We start from the raw sequence: 20,151 nt of genomic DNA, 5'->3' as shown, positions 1-20,151 counted from the left end.
TCTTCCTTCTGAGGAGTGGCTGGTGGGTTTGAACCGCCAGCCTTCTCGTTAGCAGTCAAGTGCCTTAGCCACTATGCTACCAGAGCTCCCAAATTACATTCTAGGCCTTCAAAAATGACCCTTTTCATCTCTATCCAGCTCTTCTCAAAATATCTTAGTCACTGCACACTCTCCTGTGGCTCTGAAGGTGCCCAAATGTGGCACATGGGGCTGGAGAGAAAGCAGAGCCTCTGCCCTGGTTGGGTGGGGGAGCACAGGGGAGAAAGCCCAACTGGCTAAGGGTAAGGGAGGCAAGAGGAACAGCCCTAGGAATAAGGGCCTTCTGGAATCTGAGCAGATGGGTGGTACCATCCCATCTGAACCACCAAACCAATGGCTCTCCTCCTTGCTCCTTCCAATGTATTTGGTACTTGCTTGAAGTAACTTTTGCCTTTTAAGTAGTGTCCAAGGAGCTCTGGCGGTACAATGGTTAAGGGCTCAACTATTAACCAAAAGGTTGGTAGTCCGAACCCACCAGCTGCTCCACAGGAGGAAAAAACCTGGCAATCTACTCCTGTAAAGATTATAGCCTAGGAAATCCTATAGGACAGTTTTACCATAGGGTTGCTATGAGGCAGAGGAGCTCTGGTGGTGTAGTGCCTAAGGTATTTGACTGCTACCAGAAGGCTGGTGGTTCAAACCCACCAGCCACTCCTTGGAAGGAAGGCTGGGCAATCTACTTCCATAGTGATACTGCCTCAGAAACCTAAGGAGGGGTTGCTATGAGTTGGGTCTGACTCAATGGCAGTGAGTTTTATGAGTCAGAATCAATTTGATGGCACCCAACGACGACAACGAATAGTATCCACATCTAAACGTGCCCCAAATTTCCTGGAAAGCCCCAATTTCATGCAACATTATTTATTTGGTTTGATAAATGTAATTTAGTTTTATATTTGTATAACTTTTTCTACAGACACATTAGTCCAGTGAACATAGTAATCCATGCCTGGCTTTTGCTCTAAAAAGTATCAATACTGTAAGATGAGGAACTTGATAAAAGTCACCTTTTAAAAATAGACTTTTTTAGTCCATAACTATGTAAGGCATAATAGTTGATTCTTGATTTCTCATACTGTGTATACTGACTTTATAACCTTTAAGGATTAAAACAGTGGAAGAACTGATAGTGGTGATGGCTGTACAACATGAGGAAAGCAATCAATGTCAATCAATGTCACTGAATTGTCCCTCTAAAAGATGTTGAAATGGCTAACTTGTGGAGATATATCAAGGAAAAAGAAAAAACCAAACCCCTAAATAATCAAATATGAGTCTTTCTGGAGCTCAGCTCTGCACTGGGGACTAGAACCACCTTGAAAGCATGGGAGGAAAGACCTTTCAGACTTGGGATTGCAGAGCTTGGCTCTGGCCTTCCTCCCCCAGGTCTCAGCCCTTGCTCCTACCTGCAGGTAGTGTTGTGGTGGCTGCTGCTGCTGGGCCTGTGTAGGCTGCAAGGGTGATGGCTGGGAGGTGGAGAAGCTGGGGTGAAGCACTGCTTGTCCCATAAGCAGGACAGGGGTTGAGGCGCTGCTGCTGGATGTGTGCACGTCTGGGTTTTGAAACACTGCCTGGCTCTGTTGATACCTGTGTGGATTAACATGGGAAGGAGAAAACAGATCATTAAGAAAGAGTGTTGATGATTACGGCCCATTAGCAAGGGGTGGGTAGTACAAATACCAGTTGCCACTAAGTTTATTCCAACTCATGACAACCCCATGTGTGTCAGAGAGCTGTGCTCCATAGGGTTTTCAAGGGCTGGTTTTTCAGAAGCAGATTGCCTTTCTTTGGAGTTGCCTCTGGGTGGACTCGAATCACCAACCTTTCGGTTAGCAGCTGAATGCTTAATTGTTTGCATCACCCAGCAACTCCAGGAGGGTGGGATGGGAGGAAGGGTGCTTAGGAACACTCTGGGAGGTTATGGACAAGGAGTGGATTTTTAGGGACACTATAGAATATCTTCTTTCTGAGGAGTGGCTGGTGGGTTTGAACCACCAGCCTTCTGGTTAGCAGTCAAATGCCTTAGGCACTATACCAGCAGAGCTCCTATATAACATGGAGAATACACACACACACACACACATATATATATATATAGCATTGTATTTTTATTTTGAGAGACGTTATTTCTCTATATGGAGTCATTTGTGACAGATACTGAGGGTTCTGAACTTCCTCTGAAGAGGCCCGTGTGTGTGTGTGTGTGTGTGTGTGTGTGTGTGAGGCAGGCCCTGATGCACCCTGGAATATGGAGCTGTTACATCATGTCTGGAAGAGACTGGTAGGGGTGAGGGTGTAAATTATTGGGTTGACTGAAAATGGTAGTTAGCATTCCCAGAGTACAGAATTTCTGTTTTTGCCTAGTTCACTACATTTTAAGCATCTCTGGAATCTTTGTTTCTACTTATTTGGATCAAGAAAGAACAGGCAAAAACCAAAACTAAAACCAAAACAGCCTTGTATAAATGAGAACTTCAAAGAGAATTTTAAAGAAGGCTCCGGGCAGTCTGTGTTCCTCATCTCACCATCCCATGACTAAAGAGAAGGACAGAAAGTAGAGGAGACAAGGGCTAATGAGATTGTTGTCAGGAGGCTGTGGGAAGACCCCAGATAGGGTCATCAAGGAGGGCTTTGAAGACTGAAGGAAGTCAGATGGGGCCTGTGCCCTGGAATCAGATGGCCTATGGCTCTGCTGTGTGTGCCTTTGTGAAGGTAACTGAACTTGTTGCTTAGGTGCTGTCAAGTTGATTCCAATTCACAATGACCACCTGTGACAGAGGAGAAAGGCCCCATAGGGTTTTCTTGACTATAATCTTTATAGAAGTAGATTGCTCGGTCTTTCTCCTGTGGAGCCACTCGGTGGATTCAAACCACCAACCTTTTGGTTACCAGCTGAGTGCTTAACCATGATGCCACCAAGGCTCTTCAACCTAACTCTATGATCCTCCATCTCTTTATTGGTTAAAATGGATAATGTTCCTCCACAATAGAGCTTATCAGATGAAATGAAATAATGTACATACAAGCCTTGACCCTCACTAACCAACCACTGTTACTATGATTATTATTATTACTGGCTGACGGAGACCACTGGAGGAAGGACTTCTTGGAGACAGTCCCTGGGGGTGGCCTAATTGTACTACAGGAGTTTCCAAGGACATAAAAATTAAACCAGTGTTTTTGTAAAAAAGACATCTGTGAGATATTTCTATTTCTGCCTCATTGCAGAGAGCTAGAAACTAATTCCCAGTACTTTTTAAAGTATTCCCTACTAGGTCTCCAGTAACCTTTGACCCTAGTAATTAAACAGCAGAACAAGCTGCTTCTGGTCCTGGGTACATAAGAGGAGAAGAACCTGGGGAGATGATAGAGAGGATGTTGTGTGTCTGAGATGGGAGGAGGACTTCAAAGACGTGGCAGAGTGCAGGAGCCATGGAACTCAAAGGGTGCTGTGGGATTTCTGCCTGCCTAGAGCTCTGGTAGCATAGTGCCTAAGGCACTTGACTGTTTACCAGAAGGCTGGCGGTTCAAACCCACCAGCCACTCCTCGGAAGGAAGGTTGGGCAATCCTACTTCCGTAGTGATACTGCCTCGGAAACCCAAGGAGGGGTCGCTATGAGTCAGGGCCGACTCGACGGCAAACAACAGCAACAGTCAGCTAAAAAAAAAACCAAACCAAACTTACTGCCATCGAGTTGGACCTGACTCATAGTGACCCCTCTTTGGGTTTCTGAGGCGGTATCACTACAGAAGTAGATCGCCCAATCTTCCTTCCAAGGAGTGGCTTGTGGGTTTGAACTGCCAACCTTCTGGTTAGGCACTATGCCACCAGAGCTCCCAGCTAGAACCCAGGAAGCACCCTGTGGAAGGGCAGTTAGACTGAATTTACATGGGGATGCAACCAAGGGCAAGGTCCCTGGATGGTGCAAGGGGTTTGCTCTCAGCTACTAACCTAAAGGTTGGTGGCTTCCAGGCGCACTGCAGATGAAAGGCCTGGCAATCTGCACCCATAAGATTACAGCTAAGAAAACCTTATGGAGCAGTTCTGCTCTATCACATGGGGTCACCAAGAGTTGGAATTGACTCAGTGGCAATGGGTTTGGCTTCCAATAGCGAAAGCTTTTAGACCAATAAGGAAATCCAAAGATGACGACAAACTGGGGAGTGTAATTAATGGTTTCCATGCAGGTCTTAGGAGCTCTGGTAGCATAGTGCCTAAGGTACTTGACTGCTCACCAGAAGGCTGGCGGTTCAAACACACCAGCCACTCCTCGGAAGGAAGGTTGGGCAATCCTACTTCCGTAGTGATACTGCCTCAGAAACCAAGGAGGGGTCGCTATGAGTCGGGGCCGACTCAACGGCAAACAACAACGACAACAACAATGCAGGTCTTGGCATAAGCATGAAGTGTTGATACAGGGTTTTATCTGCTTAAATGATTTGGGGTGGGAATGGTGGAAAAAAAGCTAAAGGGAAGAATCCACTTATAAGGGTGTGGGCACACTTTGGACCTGCCTGCCCTGCAAGATTCATAGTGAGAAGTGCTGGCCCAGGCAGGTGACAATGCTGCCAGCCTATGTCCATTCAGATGCAAGCCTCTGCTTCCTGCCTCCCCCAAGCCACGTACTTGACCTGCCGTCCAGGCCTGCTGACTTCTGAGGACTGCCTCGCATCACAGGACCCAGGCATCATGGGCTGGATGGGCTGGCTCAGCAACAGCCTGTGAGCAGAGGAAGAGAGAAGCAGGAAACTTACCAGCACCCAAAATGTAAGCTTGCTGGTATTTGGCAGCATGTGCCCAGCCTGGCAGGGATCTTCTATAGCTGATCCTAATCCTTGTTCCTCCTGGGTCTGTTCTCAGAGGACAGTGAATACAGGGGTCACCTTCTCTGGTCATTAGGATCCTGCCCTGCTGCTTTATAAGGCCTCAATAGTCAGAAATGCTCAGTAACCATCTGCTGAGTCTATTATTGCTGGCTGATGGAGAACACAAGAGGAAGGACTTCTTCATTAGCTGAGATAAACTGCAGAGGCTTTAGAATCTGAATGTCTGAACTCTGCCCCCACCTGTAGTACAAAGAAGAGCTGAAATGGATACCATAAAACTTATCTTTGAAACAAGGGCAGTCGCCATACCTGAGCTGCCGATCATGGCTGAAGTCCGGGCTGGTCTGGCACTGACTGGTGTCCTGGGTGGCAGAAGCAGGTGTGGTCAGGTTCAAGGCTGGTGGGAGCACGGCTGCAGCACTGTTGAACTGGGATGTCAAGCTACTCACCGAATGGCTGCTTCCCTGCAGGATCTGTGAGCTTCGCACTGGCTTCGGACCCTGGAGCATCATTTTAATGAGAAAGGTAAAACTTAGACTGAAATTAGGTGTCACTTCTCCAGGAACCCTTCCCAGAACTCCTCTTTCTACTCACACTGGCCTTTCCTCTAACTTACCAGCACGAGCTGCTGTCAATCCTGACTCATGGTGACCCCAAGTGTGTCAGAGTAGAATTGTGCTCCACAGGGTTTCAAGGGCTGATTTTTCGGAAGCAGCTTGCTAGGCCTGTCTTCTGAGGTGCCTCTAGGTGAACTTGAACCTCCAACCCTTAGGTTAGCAGCTGAGTGCCTTAGCCATTTGCACCATCCAGAGATTTCTCGTCTAACTTGAGATGTACCAAATATTTATTATTTTGATCTTGTGACTGTCTTTCCCATTGGGTTGTGAGCACCTCAAGGATTTTTTCAATCTGTTGGGCCTAGGATAGTGCTGGACTCTCAGAAGCAAGCAACACATGTATGTGGAACTCACGTGCTTTCTTCTTCACACATTTTACTCCAGACTCAATGACCTCCTTGCCATTTCCCCAACTCACCAGGTCCCACTGCCTCAGAGCCTCTGTACTTGCTGGTCCCTCTATCTGAAGTGTTCTTCCCCTGATAATAATATGTGTCATCCTCTCACCCCCTTGGGTCTTTGCTCACATCACCTTCTCATAGAGGCTCTTCCTAGCCTACCAGTTCAAAACACAACCCATCACCCTACCTCAACCAGCATTCCCACACTAAGTTGATGTACTCTAACTCTTATTTGTCTCTCTCCCCCTTGGATCAGATTCTTTTTTGTTGTTGTTTGCTACTGTACCTCAGTGCCTAGAATTTAATGCCTAGCCTGCCTTAGGAGCTCAATAAATACTTGTTGAATAAAATAAAAAAATGAATGAGGGAACAGACTTGGATTTGCTTTGAATTTTCTATTGTCTCATTGACTGTCCATTCATATGGTGATGCCACAATGCTTTAGTATTTATAGTTTGTATAAAATCTTCTAGTATCAGTTAGTGTGAATCCTACCTCTTTTTTCTTTTCCAAAATTTTCTTGGCTATTCTCACTTTTTTTTCTGATGAACTTTAGAATCAAAGGCTTTAATCATTAAATGTAAAATCCTTAAATTTGGGTAAAGATGGCCTAAAATCTTTTGTACATATCCTTATCTACATTGTGTTGTAAATTATCTGTTTAAGTTTCTAGAGTCCTCACTAGACTAGAAACTTCTTGAGATTAAGGGCAACTCTTTTGTGTATGTGTGTGTCTGAATATGAGTCTCTATTGCTCTGGGATAAGTGCTCAGGGGGGCAATTGTTGGATACTATAACAATTGCATATTTGTTTTCTAAAGAAACCACCAAACTCTTTTGAAGTATGGCTATATCATTTTACATTCCCACCAGCAATGTATGAGTAAGCCAGTTTCTCCACATCCTTGCCAACATTTAGTGGCACCACTTTTAATTTCAGTAATTCTATTAAGTATGTAAGGAGCTCTGGTGCCTAAGGCATTTGACTAGTAACCAGAGGTTGGTGGTTCAAACCCACCAGCTGCTCTGCAGAAGGAAGATGGGGCAATCTATTTCCATAAAGACTTACCACCTTGGAAACTTAATGGGTGTCATGAGTTCGAATTGACTCGATGGGTGTTTTTTGTTTTAAAATAAGTATGTAGTGATATTTCATTGTGGTTTTAATGACCATTTCTCAAATGGCTAATGGTGTCTAACATGTTTTCCTGTGCTTACTTGCAGTGGTGGATCAGTGGCAGACTTCTTGCTTCCCATGCAGGAAACCTAGGTTTGATTCCCTGTCAATGCACCTCCAGCACAGCCACCCGTCTATCACTGGAGGCTTTCGTTTTGCTGGGACGTTGAACAGGTTTCAGCAGAGCTTCCAGACTAAGACAGACTAGAAAGAAAAGCCTGGTGATCTATTTTCAAAAATCAGCCAGTGAAAACCCTGTGACTCACAATGGCCCGATCCCATTATGCATGATGTAGCCGAGTCAGGGGCTGACTCCACATCAGCTAACAACACCACCTATCATTTCCAGCACTATACTGAATACAAATGGTGAGAGTGGACATCTTAGACAGAAAGCATTCAGTCTTTCACCATTAAGTGTATTTTTTAGCAGTAGACCTTTTATAGATGTTCTTTATCAAGTAGAAAGTTCTATTCATATTTATCTGAGAATTTTTTTTAAAAATCATAAATGGGTATTAAATGTTGTCAAATGCTTTTTTGGCATTGATTTAAGGACAACTCTTATTCATCTTTGTTCCCCTGGGGCTTGGTGTTTAACAGAATCCACAAAAGCATGTGTGACTGTAAGAGTTTGTGGGAAGCTCTGATGTAGACTGTCTTCCAATCTGCGATGAAGCAGGGCCTTGGGGATTCTTAGCTCCATTCAATTCGAAGGCCATTTATTGATTGGTGACCAGGTCAGATTGTGAGGTCAATGGTAGCTTGTAAAGTGTGGAAATGGCTGAGAGGGACAGTTTGGCAGGGAATCTGGGGGCAGGGAGAAAAATGGTAGTTCTGGGGAAAGGGACAATGACCAGAACTGGATCACGTGTGTTCTCACACTGATAATGGCTAAAACTAGAAGTAGATGATGGGGACTGATTATAGGCACATAAGGCTCTCAGTGTGAGTGTCTGGGATTCCATATCTACTTTTAACCCAAATCAGGGTCAAAGCTGAAAGCTTTAGCTGCATGGTACCTTAAAAGCCAAGAGAGAGGCATTGAGGTAGACATTCATAAAACACAGAAGGAAGCCACTACAATGTGGGGCTTCAAATTGACTCAAGAAAAGAGAAGAAAAATAACCCATCATAATCTGCTCTGGGCCAGTAGAGGAATGAGTCTGTAGGCTTCCAGGCCATGTAGGCTGCAGGTATCAAAGTAGCCCTGGTCTGCATGAGTGTGTCTGTTCCAATGGCAAGGACTGAATTTGCAGACAGAGCATGCTTACCTGGTTTGATATCACACTTGATTCTCTAAGCAAGTGCTGGTTTGTGATCTGGGCTGAGGCAATCTGCCCTGTCAGTTGCGGGCTGGACACAAGCTGGGGCTGGGACACTGCAGTGGACCTCTGGTGTAACTGCTGCTGGGCCTCGGGATGTGAAGCGCTGCTGAGGCTCAGGCATACTGCTGGCTGCTGCAGAAACATCTGGGAGCAAAACAGAAACACCTTTACTCTAAGGTTGGGATCACATGTGCTTTGGAGGTCGGCACCTTCACGTATTTCCCATCCATGTGATGAACTCACCTTTGTTGCTCTGTCTGACCTGTCTGGTTCAAACTGCCAACATTGTGGCTATTAGCTAAGAGGAAAAAAAATGCTTACTCCACCCAAGAACCTTACCTTATCATATCATATCATATCACATCGCATCAGACATATGTTAGTTCAAATTCCAATACTTCATTCACTTAACAAAGAGATAATGAATGGTACTCGCTATGACATAGCAAACACAATGCAAAGGAAATCTGGAAGATGCTACCGGTCAACTGACTAAAGAGATCCATATTTGTACCCATTCCAAAGAAAGGTGATGCAACACAATGTGGAAATTATCAAACAATATCATTAATATCACATGCAACTTAAACTAAATGCTGAAGATAATTCAAAAACGGTTGCAGCAGTATATTGACAATGAATTTCCAGAAATGCAAGCTCGATTCAGAAGAGGACGTGGAATGAGGAATATCATTGCTGATGTCTGATGGATCTTGGCTAAAAGCAAAGAATACCAGAAAGATGTTTGCTTGTGTTTTATAGACCATGCAAAAGCATTCAACTGTGTGGATCATAACCAATTATCGATAACATTGAGAAGAATGGGAATTCCAGAACACTTAATTGTGCTCATGAGGAACCTGTACATAGACAGGAGGCTGTCATTCTAATAGAACAAGGGGTAACTGTATGGTTTAAAATCAGGAGGGGAGTGAGTCAGGGTTGTATCCTTTCACCATACTTAGTCATTTTTTATGCTGAACAAATAATTCGAGAAACTGGACTATATGAAGAAGAATGCAGCATCAGGATTGGGGGAAGGCTCATTAACAACCTGTGATACGCAGATGACAAAACCTTGCTTGCTGAAAGTGAAGATAACTTGAAGCACTTACTGATAAAGATTGAAGACTACAGTCTGGTTTACATCTACATAAAGAAAATGAAAATCCTCACAACTGGACCAATAGGCAGCATCATGATAAATGGAGAAAAGACTGGAGTTGTTGAAGACTTCTATTACTTGGTTCCACAAACAACACCTGTGGAAGCAGCAGTCAAGAAATCAGACAGCATATTGTACTGGGCAAATGTGCTGCAAAAGACCTCTTTAAAGTACTGAAGAGCAAAGATGTCTTTTCGAAGACTAAGGTACACCTAACCTAAGCCATGGTACTTTTAATTGCCTTATATACATGTGAAAGCTGGAAAATGAGTAAGTAAGACTGAAGAAGAGTCAATGCTTTTGAGTTTCAGTGTTGGTGAAGAATACTGAAAGCACCATGGACTGCCAGAAGAACTAACAGACCTGTCCTGGAAGAAGTGCAGCTGGAACGCACCTCGGAAGCGAGAATTGCCAGACTTCGTCTTACCTACTTTGGTCATGTTGTCAGAAGGGACTGTTCCCTAGAGAAGGATATTATGCTTGGTAAAGTGGAGGGTCAGCAAAAAAGGGGAAGGCCCTCAACAAGATGGATTGACACAGTGGCTGTAACAATGGGCTCAGGTATAGCAAGGATCATGAGGCTGGCCCAGGACCGGGCAGTGTTTCGTTCTGTTGTACATAGGGTCGCTATGAGTTGGAGCTAACTCAATGTCACCTAACAACCACAGTGCATCCCAACCCCCCAACCTCCCTACTCCTCTACCACCCTCATCCCTGACAGCACTTTTGAGAGGGCACTAGTCGCTTTAGAAGTTAAGAAGAATTTTCTTGGCATCTGTCGCCTCAAATTGAGTAGTACCCACACATTTGAGGATTAGTGCTGCATATAATCCCAGCAGCTACCTATTACAATATGGCTTATTTATAGGTACAGAATAACAGACTTCATCACTTCAGCAAAAATCCAATATGCAAACACAATAACATATTTTTCTAATAGGAAATGATTTTCCTTCTCGTTAGAATTCAAATAAATGTAGGTTTTTTTTTTTTAAGTTAGAGGCAGTAAGAACTGAATCCAGCTCAATGCTATAGAGTCAGTTCTGATTCACAGTGCCCTCTGTGGTGTGTTACAGAGTAGAACTGCCCCCACAGGGTTTTCTTGGTTGTAGTTTTTACAGAAGCAGATCACTAAGCCTTTCTTCTGCAGCTCAGCTGGGTGGGTTTGAACTGCTAACCTTTTGGTTAGTAGCTGAGAGCATACTGCTCACACCACCCAGGAACCTTAAATTAGATACATGTTAGTTCAAATTTCAACCCTATCATCTATTAGTGGAATACTGCCCCCAAATAAACCACTGCCATCAAGGCAATTCCTATTCATAGTGACCCCCATTGGGTTTCCAAGGTGGTAAATCTTTACAGATGCAGATTGCCCCATACACCTCCTGTGGAACAGCTGGGTTTGAACCTCCAAACTTCTGGTTAGCCATCAAATGCCTTAGGCACTGTGCCATGGCATTGGGTATTTTTGTAATTTCTCAAGGTTTTGTTTCCCTCAATAACAATATAGTGAAATTAACAGCACATACCTCTTAAAGGATTGAGATTAATGCATATGAAGTCCCTGAAACATGCTCAATAAATATGAGATAAAAACAATAGTATTTAAAATTTCAAAAGGAGCTTTTTGTTCCTCTGCCTCTTTGGACATATAAAAACTATTTGATAAATGGGTGAATGGAATAGATAAATTAATGAAAGAACAAATAAATGTAGCCTTTGCTCAAAGAATGGCAAACTTTTCTATTTGTGATATGTAACAGACTGCTTTGTCTGCTACTCTGTCCCACTGATGTGGGCTTTAAAAGGGTAGAAACCCTGTCCTGTTTATCTTTGTATCCCATGGTGACTAAGCAAATGCCTGGTACATAATGGGATGGATGGATGGATGGAAGAACCAATCAAGGAACTTGTTATCTGCCACTGCTGATGTTCTTGAAGGCTTTCCTTTGAGAACCCAGCAGAGGGTGCACATGCTCTCAAAAAGAGAGCAAGAAGCGGGCAGCCTACTGCTGACTGGAGGAGATAAGAGGGAATACAGCCTTTCAGCAGAACAGCTCTTGCCCAAGCAGAGTCCTTCAGGACCCCATCTGCGTGCAAACACCAACATCCCTGTGGACCTCTCCCTCACAAATCAACCTTTTCTGAAAAAAGCCATGTATAGCAAGCATTACAAGTGCACTGTCTCAATAAACACTCTGAGCCATGAAAGTAAGTGTAAAGTCTAGTCAAGTTTGGATACAGGTCCTGGTGCTGAGAAATCCTGCTTTGCTGATGTGCATGCCTGTACCTCTGTCATTGACAATAAAGCACAATGTCATGGCTGAAGAACATGGTGTAAGAAGATGATTTCCTTGGGCTCTACGGTCAATTTTATAAAAAGCGTAAGAAAGACTAGTTCCATAATTCAAGTAGGAAAAAGTTATAGGAGAAAAAATACACATCTAATTTTCAAAAGCAAATCAATCCTCCTTTCACATGTAGTATTTCATTATTCTTTTCTGCTTACTTTAAAAAAATACTGGTGGTGGTGGTTGTTATATGTCGTCAAGTTGGGCCCGACTCATAGCGACCCCTCCTTGGGTTTCCAAGGCAGTAAATCTTTATGGAAGTAGATTGTCCCATCTTCCTTCTGAGGAGTGGCTGGTGGGTTTGAACCGCCAGCGTTCTGGTTAGCAGTCAAGCGCCTTAGGCACTATGCTACCAACATTTCTGAAGTAAACAAAACTAGGGAAATAATGTAACAAACCCTTATGTATTATCACGTAGTTTCAACAGTTATCAATATTTTGCCATTCTTTGTTCATCTATTCTACTTTTTTTTGAGGGGGGGGGCTGGAGTAATTTATACCTGCTTCTTCTTTTTTTTTTTAATACTTGCATCATACAGGTTTTTTTTTCCCCCTTAAATAAGTATCTTATTTTAGTCAAACAATTTGCAATGTATTTCTTTCAACTGCCCAGGGACTCCTCATTAAGTCTTTAAACTTGCAAAAAAGCAACAAGGCAAGCTGCTTGAAGAAATGTTTTCTGGCTTGACTTGTTATGGATTTCCGTGTTCTGGTGGAAAATTCCACTGCAAAGCTAAGGACACAGGGATGAGAATAGGAAGGAACGCACTGTAGGGCAGACAGTCTGAGGGCCTTGTTTCCAGCTCTCCTCCCTTCCAGAACTCAGGCGCTCTTCTGGCACATGTATTTTTTGGGCTCACAAAACAATATTTGTAATTGAGAAGGAAAAATCATTTTTCCCCCAGTTTGTACATTCAGGTTTAATGTCTCTGGTTATCTGATTTTCCAAGCACATAGCCTGGAGATCTAGTTAAGTTTGTTGTTGACGCGAGCTGCCATCAAATCAGCCCCTGAATTGTGGCCACCCCATGGATAGCAGAGCAAAATGCTTAGCCCTGCAGCACCACCGTGATTAGTTACTGATCAGAGGGTTGGGATCCGTAGGGTTTTTGCTGGCTCATTTTCAGAAGTAGATTGCCAGGCCTTTCTTTCAAAAATAAATATTCTTGGTAAAAAAGAGTGAAAGAAATATGTATGTTACCTGTTATGTTAAAGTCCAGCTTTAAAGTTGAAAAGGCAGGAAATATGAAAGGCCAGGCTCTGAAGAAAATGTTCGTATACCCACCTGACTTTTAGCAGTTTCTGGTTCAATTTTCCCTTTCCTGTGAGTGTGAAAATTCCATTAAAATAACTGGAGTTAAGCAAGCTGTGGTTACCACACAGGCAATGGATCAGTGAAAAATTATTACAGCTGGGAAGGAATAAGTGAAAAGGACTTTGACACCTTGGTTTCTTTGTATTTACAATCTGCAGTCTTCTTCCTTGGCAATTTCCTGGGTGGAGGGGAAGAGGTGGGCGAGAGAGAAGCAAGCTAAGTGATGCTTAGTGTGCTGCAGGCTGGCAGTGAGCCTTGCACACTTGCAGGCCTGGGGCAGGGAGGTAGCAGGATCTGTGTGTTAAAGGTGAGGGGAGGGTGAGCTTGGGCCCTGAGGGTTGTGCAGGGCAGAAAAGCTGGAAAGCAGGGAGGCAAGGATGGCCGGAGTGAGGCTGCTCTTGTGGCCCAAGAAAACAGCATCATCATACATTAATCTCTGGCATGCTCCCACCATGACAGCTGTGCCTAGATAGTGCCTGGTGTACCATAGGGGTTACTGTGTTTTAGGATGTTGGGTGTCCAGTGAAGAACCAATGTGGACATGAAGCAGGATAAAGTGGCAGGGGACAATATTCCAGCCATTCTCATCAGCTGTCCCTTCTTCATTCTGCCTCTGTAGAAAAAACCAGTTGCTATCAAGTTGATTCTGACTCCTGGCGTCCATGAACCTCCATAGGACTTTCAATGTCTCATTTTTCAGAAGGAGACGGCGAGCCTGTCTTCTGAGATGCCTCAGGGTGGGTCTGAATCCTTAATCTTTTGGTCAGTGGCCCAGCACTTAACCATTGCACCACCCAGGGATCTGAGTCTTTCAGAAGGGGGCATGGAAACATGCAGAGCTCTCTGAGAAGACTTCAGTTTTAGCCAGCATTACATTTACAGTTAAAGCCTGTATCAAAATAATGCATTATTTCCCCTCTGAAGAACCATAGTCATGGGCTGATATAACTGAAACTTGGTAAAAATAACTTATCTTTGCAAGAAGACCGACATATCAAGTTTTTCCTCCAAAAAGAATCTCTCCAAAAGATTCAAAGAAATGTAGGCTGTGGGTAATAGTGAAAGCTTCCGTCATCAGATCATGCAGTGCATCCCAACTGATGTGGCACAGTGGGGAGCAGGGGTGCAGGGTGCTGACCACCAGGCTCCAGCATCCTCTGTGGTTGCCCTCAGAGGGTAGGACCAAAAGCAAAAGAACAAAAACCTATTGCCACTGAGTTGATTCTGACTCAAGGTGAGCCGTCTGTTAACAGAGTAGAACTGCTCCACGGGGTGTTCTCGGCTGTAATCTTTTTGGCAACAGATCACCAGGCCTTTCTTCTTTGGCACTGCTGGTGCGTTCAAACTACCAACTTTTAGGTTAGACGTAAACTCGTTTGTGCCATGCAGAGACTTGCAGTGCAGTACGAATACCAAAATTACCTATACCCTGCCTTGAATCATGAGAGGGAACAGGGAAGAACTGCTTCCTCCGATAAACACAAAGTTACACGGGTGCCGGGGGCTCATAGTCCAAAACTGACTGGGCAGACAGTGGAGGGCACTCACTCACTCACCAGCACCTGAGTGAAAATGGAGGCAAAGCAGCTAATCCTGTGTACCCATCAGGGTGACAGGTGAGGGGAGAGGATGTCATGGGAATTTCATGCTTAGCTTGGTGACGGAGTAGGAGGAGATGAAATTAATTCCCTTTCTTTGTACTTGGTCCATGGAGGTGTCAACATGCTTAGTAAACAGGACCCATAAAAGCAGCATGGAGGGGCTTTGGAGGAAGTCCCGCCTGCTCTGAATGTTGGGTAAGTTTACATCAGAGAGAGGCAGGGAGGAGGGAGACAGCAGCCAGAGCCACTGGCTCAGGAACGGGGCATCACCTGGATGTTGGAGTCCTGCACCATGCAGAGCTGCTCCTGGATCTTATGCAGCTCTTCCTGCTGCCACCGGATGTTGGCTTGCAAGATCCGTGTCCGCTGCTCCAGCTGGTCTTTGATGGTTTGAAACATGCTGAACTGTGCTGAAAACTTCAAGTTGGAGTAAAAACAAAACAAAACCAGATGCAAGAGTTATTCCAGCCTTGCAAACAGACCTCTGCTACTCTTTTGATCAGTCCTGTCCATTTTCATTTCTAGTTCCTTATGTAGCCTTCCCTGCATTCCTAAGGGACCCCACTCCTGGTGAGTTCTTGGCAGTGGACAGCAGCTGTGGAAGAGGGATGTGACCTGGTCTCAGGACACTATTACAGCTGTTGTGGGTGGTAGTGGTTGCTGGCCAGACAATTCCAAATCATGATGACCCCATGTGTGTCAGGGTGGAACTGTGCTCCACAGGGTTTTCAATGACTGATTTTTTGGAAGTAAATTGGCAGGCTTTCTTCTAAGGTGTCTCTGGGTGGATCCAAACCACAAATCTCTCAGTTAGCAGCTAAGCTCATTAACTGTTTGCACCACCCAGAGGCAGAGAATACTCTTATTCTTTATATTAAACTCACCCATGCAGACTGGCTGTTACTTGCTCAAGATCACACAGCTGGGACCACGGTAGCAGGGCCAAAATGTGAATTCAGAGTGTAGGAGCTGGGTGAAGCCAAGAGGTTTCACCAGCAACCTCCCACCCCACCCTCACCTCGGTCAGAGTGGTTTCGACATAAGACTTCATTTGAAAGAAAGGTTCTGCTGCTAAACAGGAGTTAAAAATACCTACAGGATACCAGACTGTGACACAAAAGCCTCCATCAGGATGCAACTAATTAAAGCACTCTGCTGGGATTTTAAAAGAGAATGAGATTGAGAAAGAAAATAAGCTCTATCAAGTACTTAATTAAAAAAGCGAAACACCAAAGCTTCAGTGGTGGGGTCTGTGAAGTCAAGGAGCATTCAGGCACAGGCACTTCCCCTTCCATGTCCAGTGGAGAGGACTGTGCATTAGGAATCAACTCCGAGCGCGACAGTGAGGGCTGGGCAGTCCTCGAGGATCCCAGGCCCTGGGTCCGACAGAGTCAGCACTGAACTTACGTGTTTGTTACTTCTAGAATTATTTTTAGTTTTTTCAAGGCATTTCAGGACACCCAGTTATTAGTCAGTCATTATATTCTTTATCTTTTTTGATAAAGAAAAGAGATCTATTCTAACTTAGAAATAATTAGAAACACGGTATGAAGCAAAAGAGGCTTTTTGGAGAAACCACCCCTTTCCCAGAGTGGGGGGTGGTTGTGCTACAGTGATGACATCAGCAATGGGGAAGAGGAGAATAAATGCATCTCCTTGTTTCACATGGGATGGGTATGAGAAAAACTGCCTTGGAAGTCTGTATAAGGCCATTAACTGAAAGGCTGGCAGTTGAATCCTCTTAGCCACTCCATAGGAGAAAAGACCTGGTGAGCTGCTCCTATAAAGATGACATCCTAGAAAACCCTAGAGAACAATTCTACCATATCATACAGGGCCACTGTCAAAATCCACTCAACAGCACCTAACAGCAAGCAACTGCTTAAAGAAAATAGTTAATATAAAGTATGAAACTCACTGCTATCAAGTTGATTCTGATTCATAGTGACCACCATAGGGTTTCCAAGGCTGTAAATCTTTATGGAAGTAGATTGCCTCATCATCCTCCCACAGAGCAGATGGTGGGTTTGAACCATCATCCTTTAGGTTAGCAGCCAAATGCCTTACCCACTGTGTCACTAGAGCTCCTAATATTAAGTATAGTAATAGAAAGTGTGGTTGTTGTTGTTGTTATGTGCCATTGAGTCGGCCCTGACTCCTAGTGACCCCTCCTTGGGTTGCTGAGACAGTATCACTATGGAAGTAGATTACCCAACCTTCCTTCTGAGGAGTGGCTGGTGGGTTTGAACCGCCAGCCTTCTGGTTGGCAGTCAAGTGCCTTAGGCACTATGCTACCAGAGCTCCTGATTACTATTAATAAAATGAAGTTCAATAAATGAGAAAGTAGAATTGCCAAAAGGCCTTAGTCACAATACTATGTATTATAAACACAGAAATTCTTTACTATGCAAGACCCAGAAGTTAAAGGAATTCTCGCTTCATGTGCCTTTGAATTAAAAACGTTATTAATTTAATACCAAGTGTTCTTAGACACTTGAAGAGAAAAAGATTATTTATTTCTCGCCTAGTGAGGATGAATATGTTGTTGTTGTTGTTTGCCGTCGAGTTGGCCCCGACTCATAGCGACCCCTCCTTGGGTTTCCGAGGCAGTATCACTACGGAAGTAGGATTGCCCAACCTTCCTTCCGAGGAGTGGCTGGTGGGTTTGAACCGCCAGCCTTCTGGTAAACAGTCAAGTGCCTTAGGATGAATATAGGTTATTTTAATTAGTAAACTCTGGCTGAGTAGCTGATATGTCATTAATCCAAAACCAATCACTGTTGAGTTGATTCCAATTGAAATCAACCCCACAGGACAGAGTAGAACTGCCCCATGGGGTTTCCAAGGCTGTAATCTTTATGGAAACAGAATGCCTCATCTTCCTCTGTGAAACAGCTGGTGGGTCTGAATCGCTGACATTCTGGTTAGCAGCCAAACGCTTTACCCACTGCCACTAGGCTCCTTATTACATCATTGATGATGTTGTTGTTATGTGCTGTCGAGTCAGACCCGACTCATAGCAACTCCTCTTTGCGTTTCCGAAGTGGTGTCACTACGGAAGTAGATTGCCTAACCTTCCTTCCAAGGAGTGGCTGGTGGGTTTCAACCGCCAGCATTCTGGTTAGCAGTCAAATGCCTTAGATACTTCACTACCAGAGCTCCCATTTGTTAGATCATTAAGCTGGCCTAATTCTAACAAGAAGTATACGCTAGCATGTGTCTTTTTTATTCAAGGGAAGCATTACAAGCCCATTGCTAAAAGGGCATATGTTCTGAAATAGTTTTCATCAGTAGTGACAGATTTGCCCCAAGACAGAGAAGTCCACATTCTGGCCAGCAGCAAACATTGGCAAATCGCTCCCTGGGACTCAGGTCTAGTTTGTGGTCAGGGACTAGGGCAGAGCTTACTATCCCATATTGTTGTTGTTGTTGTGTGCTGTCGAGTCAATTCTGACTCACAGTGACCCCACAGAACAGAGCAGAACTGCCCCCCTAGGCTGTAATCTTTACAGGAGCAAATTATTGGATCTTTTCTCCCACAAAGCTGCTGGTGGGTTTGAACCATTAACCTTTCAGATAGCAGCCGAGTGCTTAATAATTTATGCCACCAGGTATCCTTAAATATCTCATAAAGGACTTGAAATCATGGTTCTGGCCTTATGAGCATATACTCCAATCAGTTCAAGTGTTCTGTGTGAGGTATGTTGGAGGTTTTCATTCCCTGCTGAAGACATACCTATGTCCCTCTTCCCCCTCTTGATTCATTTCTCTATCTGGCAACCTCCTATCCATCTTTCCAGGCCCAGCCCAGCCATATTGGGCTTCCGTAGGCAAATATTTTCTGAATGGGTCTATAAAAATACATGCCCTGCTACAGGGTGTTTGCTCTGTTTACATACCTTTCAGGACTTTCAGGAGTCAGAAAAGGCAAGTGCTGTGTTACAATCATGTTTGCACCCTGACACCTACTTAGCACACTGACTGACCCAAATAGAAACTCACTTAATGTTTTTTTTTTTTAAAAAAATAGACAGACATAATGGGAAGTTATTATCTTAGCGAATGTCTCGTGTATGTTTTCACCACAATGAAAGTAAAATAATAATTAAAAAAAGAACCCAAAACACAAAACAAAAAAACCCACAATATTTGTAGCAGTGGACTCTCAGCTTATAGATCCCCTCAGAGTCTTCTTATGACATTTAGCCTAATTCAGACCTTTTCTAAAAGATCATGGCCGAAGAGAGAAACAAAAAAGAATGACACAGAGATGAACAAAGATTATTAAAAAGACTGAAAAACAGACAATGGAGAAAAGAACTTGGAGAATTTATCTGGAGAAGTCAAGAATGGCAGGAGAAGATGGGTGTAGGGATGCTGATGACCAGAAAACTCAAAATGCCAGCTGACCCACTTGCATTTTGGGAGAAGCAGCCCCTATGTAGGGCCTTGGTTTGGTACCTGTGAGCATAAACATGCACCAGCACCAATGCACCCACAAGCTCAAGAGGCTGGCATGAATTGGTCTAGGGAGGTGTTGTTGCCAGGTCCTCCTTTCCCTGAGCCCCAGACTCACCTGTGTCATTGGGGCAGGTGGGCTCTGCAAAATGGTCTGAGGCAGTAACTGCTGTGCAAGGTCACAGGAAGACTGGGAAAGCAGAGGAGGCTGGGGAAGGAAAAAGGCTTTGTTAACAAACACGTTGTGTGGGTGATTATGGAGACACAGGGGTTCTGTCTCCAGAGGTCTGGTTTGTCTGGCTTAAAGAAGGAGACACTTCTGCATTAGACTGAATAGTTGAACATCAACACTTCCTATTCCCCAGGAAAAGGTGGAGATAGCAACAGAAGCGTATCCATGGAGAGTAACGCCTATGGTCATTAGGTTTAAATTGCTGGATGATTTCTCACAGCTGGCAATGGAAATTATGATGGCAAATAGAAACTGCTCATTCGTGGTACCTCCCCACCTCAAGTGGCACCCAGGGCATGTGCCGTACTTGTCATTCCCTAGATACGCTTCTGGATAGCAGGCTGCACTGCTTTCTATGCAGAGAATGGGGTCAGAGAGGACACAGGCTGGTATCGGGTGCAGGTAGCTCCCCAGCAAGTTCCCACAGCCACTCCAGGGACCACAATTCCTTCCTACCATGGTGTGTTCTGCAGAGCAGGTGCTATCTGTCTAAGCTAGCAGCTCTGCTTCCATTTCCTTTCCCTCCTGTTCTAAACTCCATCTTGACAAATTAGGTGACTCTTACCCCAGATGAACAGATCCTTAGCACTTCATTTTTTTTTTGCTTGTATATTTAGGAGCCTTTTTTTTTTTTTTT

General features: G+C 44.3%; 1 protein-coding gene across 1 annotated transcript in view; it reads right to left on the bottom strand.

Moving 5' to 3' along the window:
* Positions 1–20,151, bottom strand: part of NPAS2 (neuronal PAS domain protein 2) — a 91,197-nt gene that overhangs the window by 1,929 nt on the left and 69,117 nt on the right. The window contains exons 14-19 of the mRNA XM_042783487.1: positions 19,401–19,490; positions 15,095–15,241; positions 8,336–8,533; positions 5,176–5,366; positions 4,667–4,759; positions 1,446–1,626 (exon numbers count right to left, since the gene is read on the bottom strand). Of these exons, the coding sequence (XP_042639421.1) occupies positions 1,446–1,626; positions 4,667–4,759; positions 5,176–5,366; positions 8,336–8,533; positions 15,095–15,241; positions 19,401–19,490 (900 nt within the window). The remainder of the gene's footprint in view (positions 1–1,445; positions 1,627–4,666; positions 4,760–5,175; positions 5,367–8,335; positions 8,534–15,094; positions 15,242–19,400; positions 19,491–20,151) is intronic.

Source organism: Orycteropus afer, unplaced genomic scaffold (genome assembly GCF_000298275.1).
Source record: "Orycteropus afer afer isolate SDZICR_OR568_19922 unplaced genomic scaffold, OryAfe1.0 scaffold00017, whole genome shotgun sequence".
Lineage (NCBI taxonomy): Eukaryota > Metazoa > Chordata > Mammalia > Tubulidentata > Orycteropodidae > Orycteropus > Orycteropus afer.
Note: the sequence above shows the minus strand (reverse complement) of the source record. Positions and strands in the feature narration are given on the sequence as shown.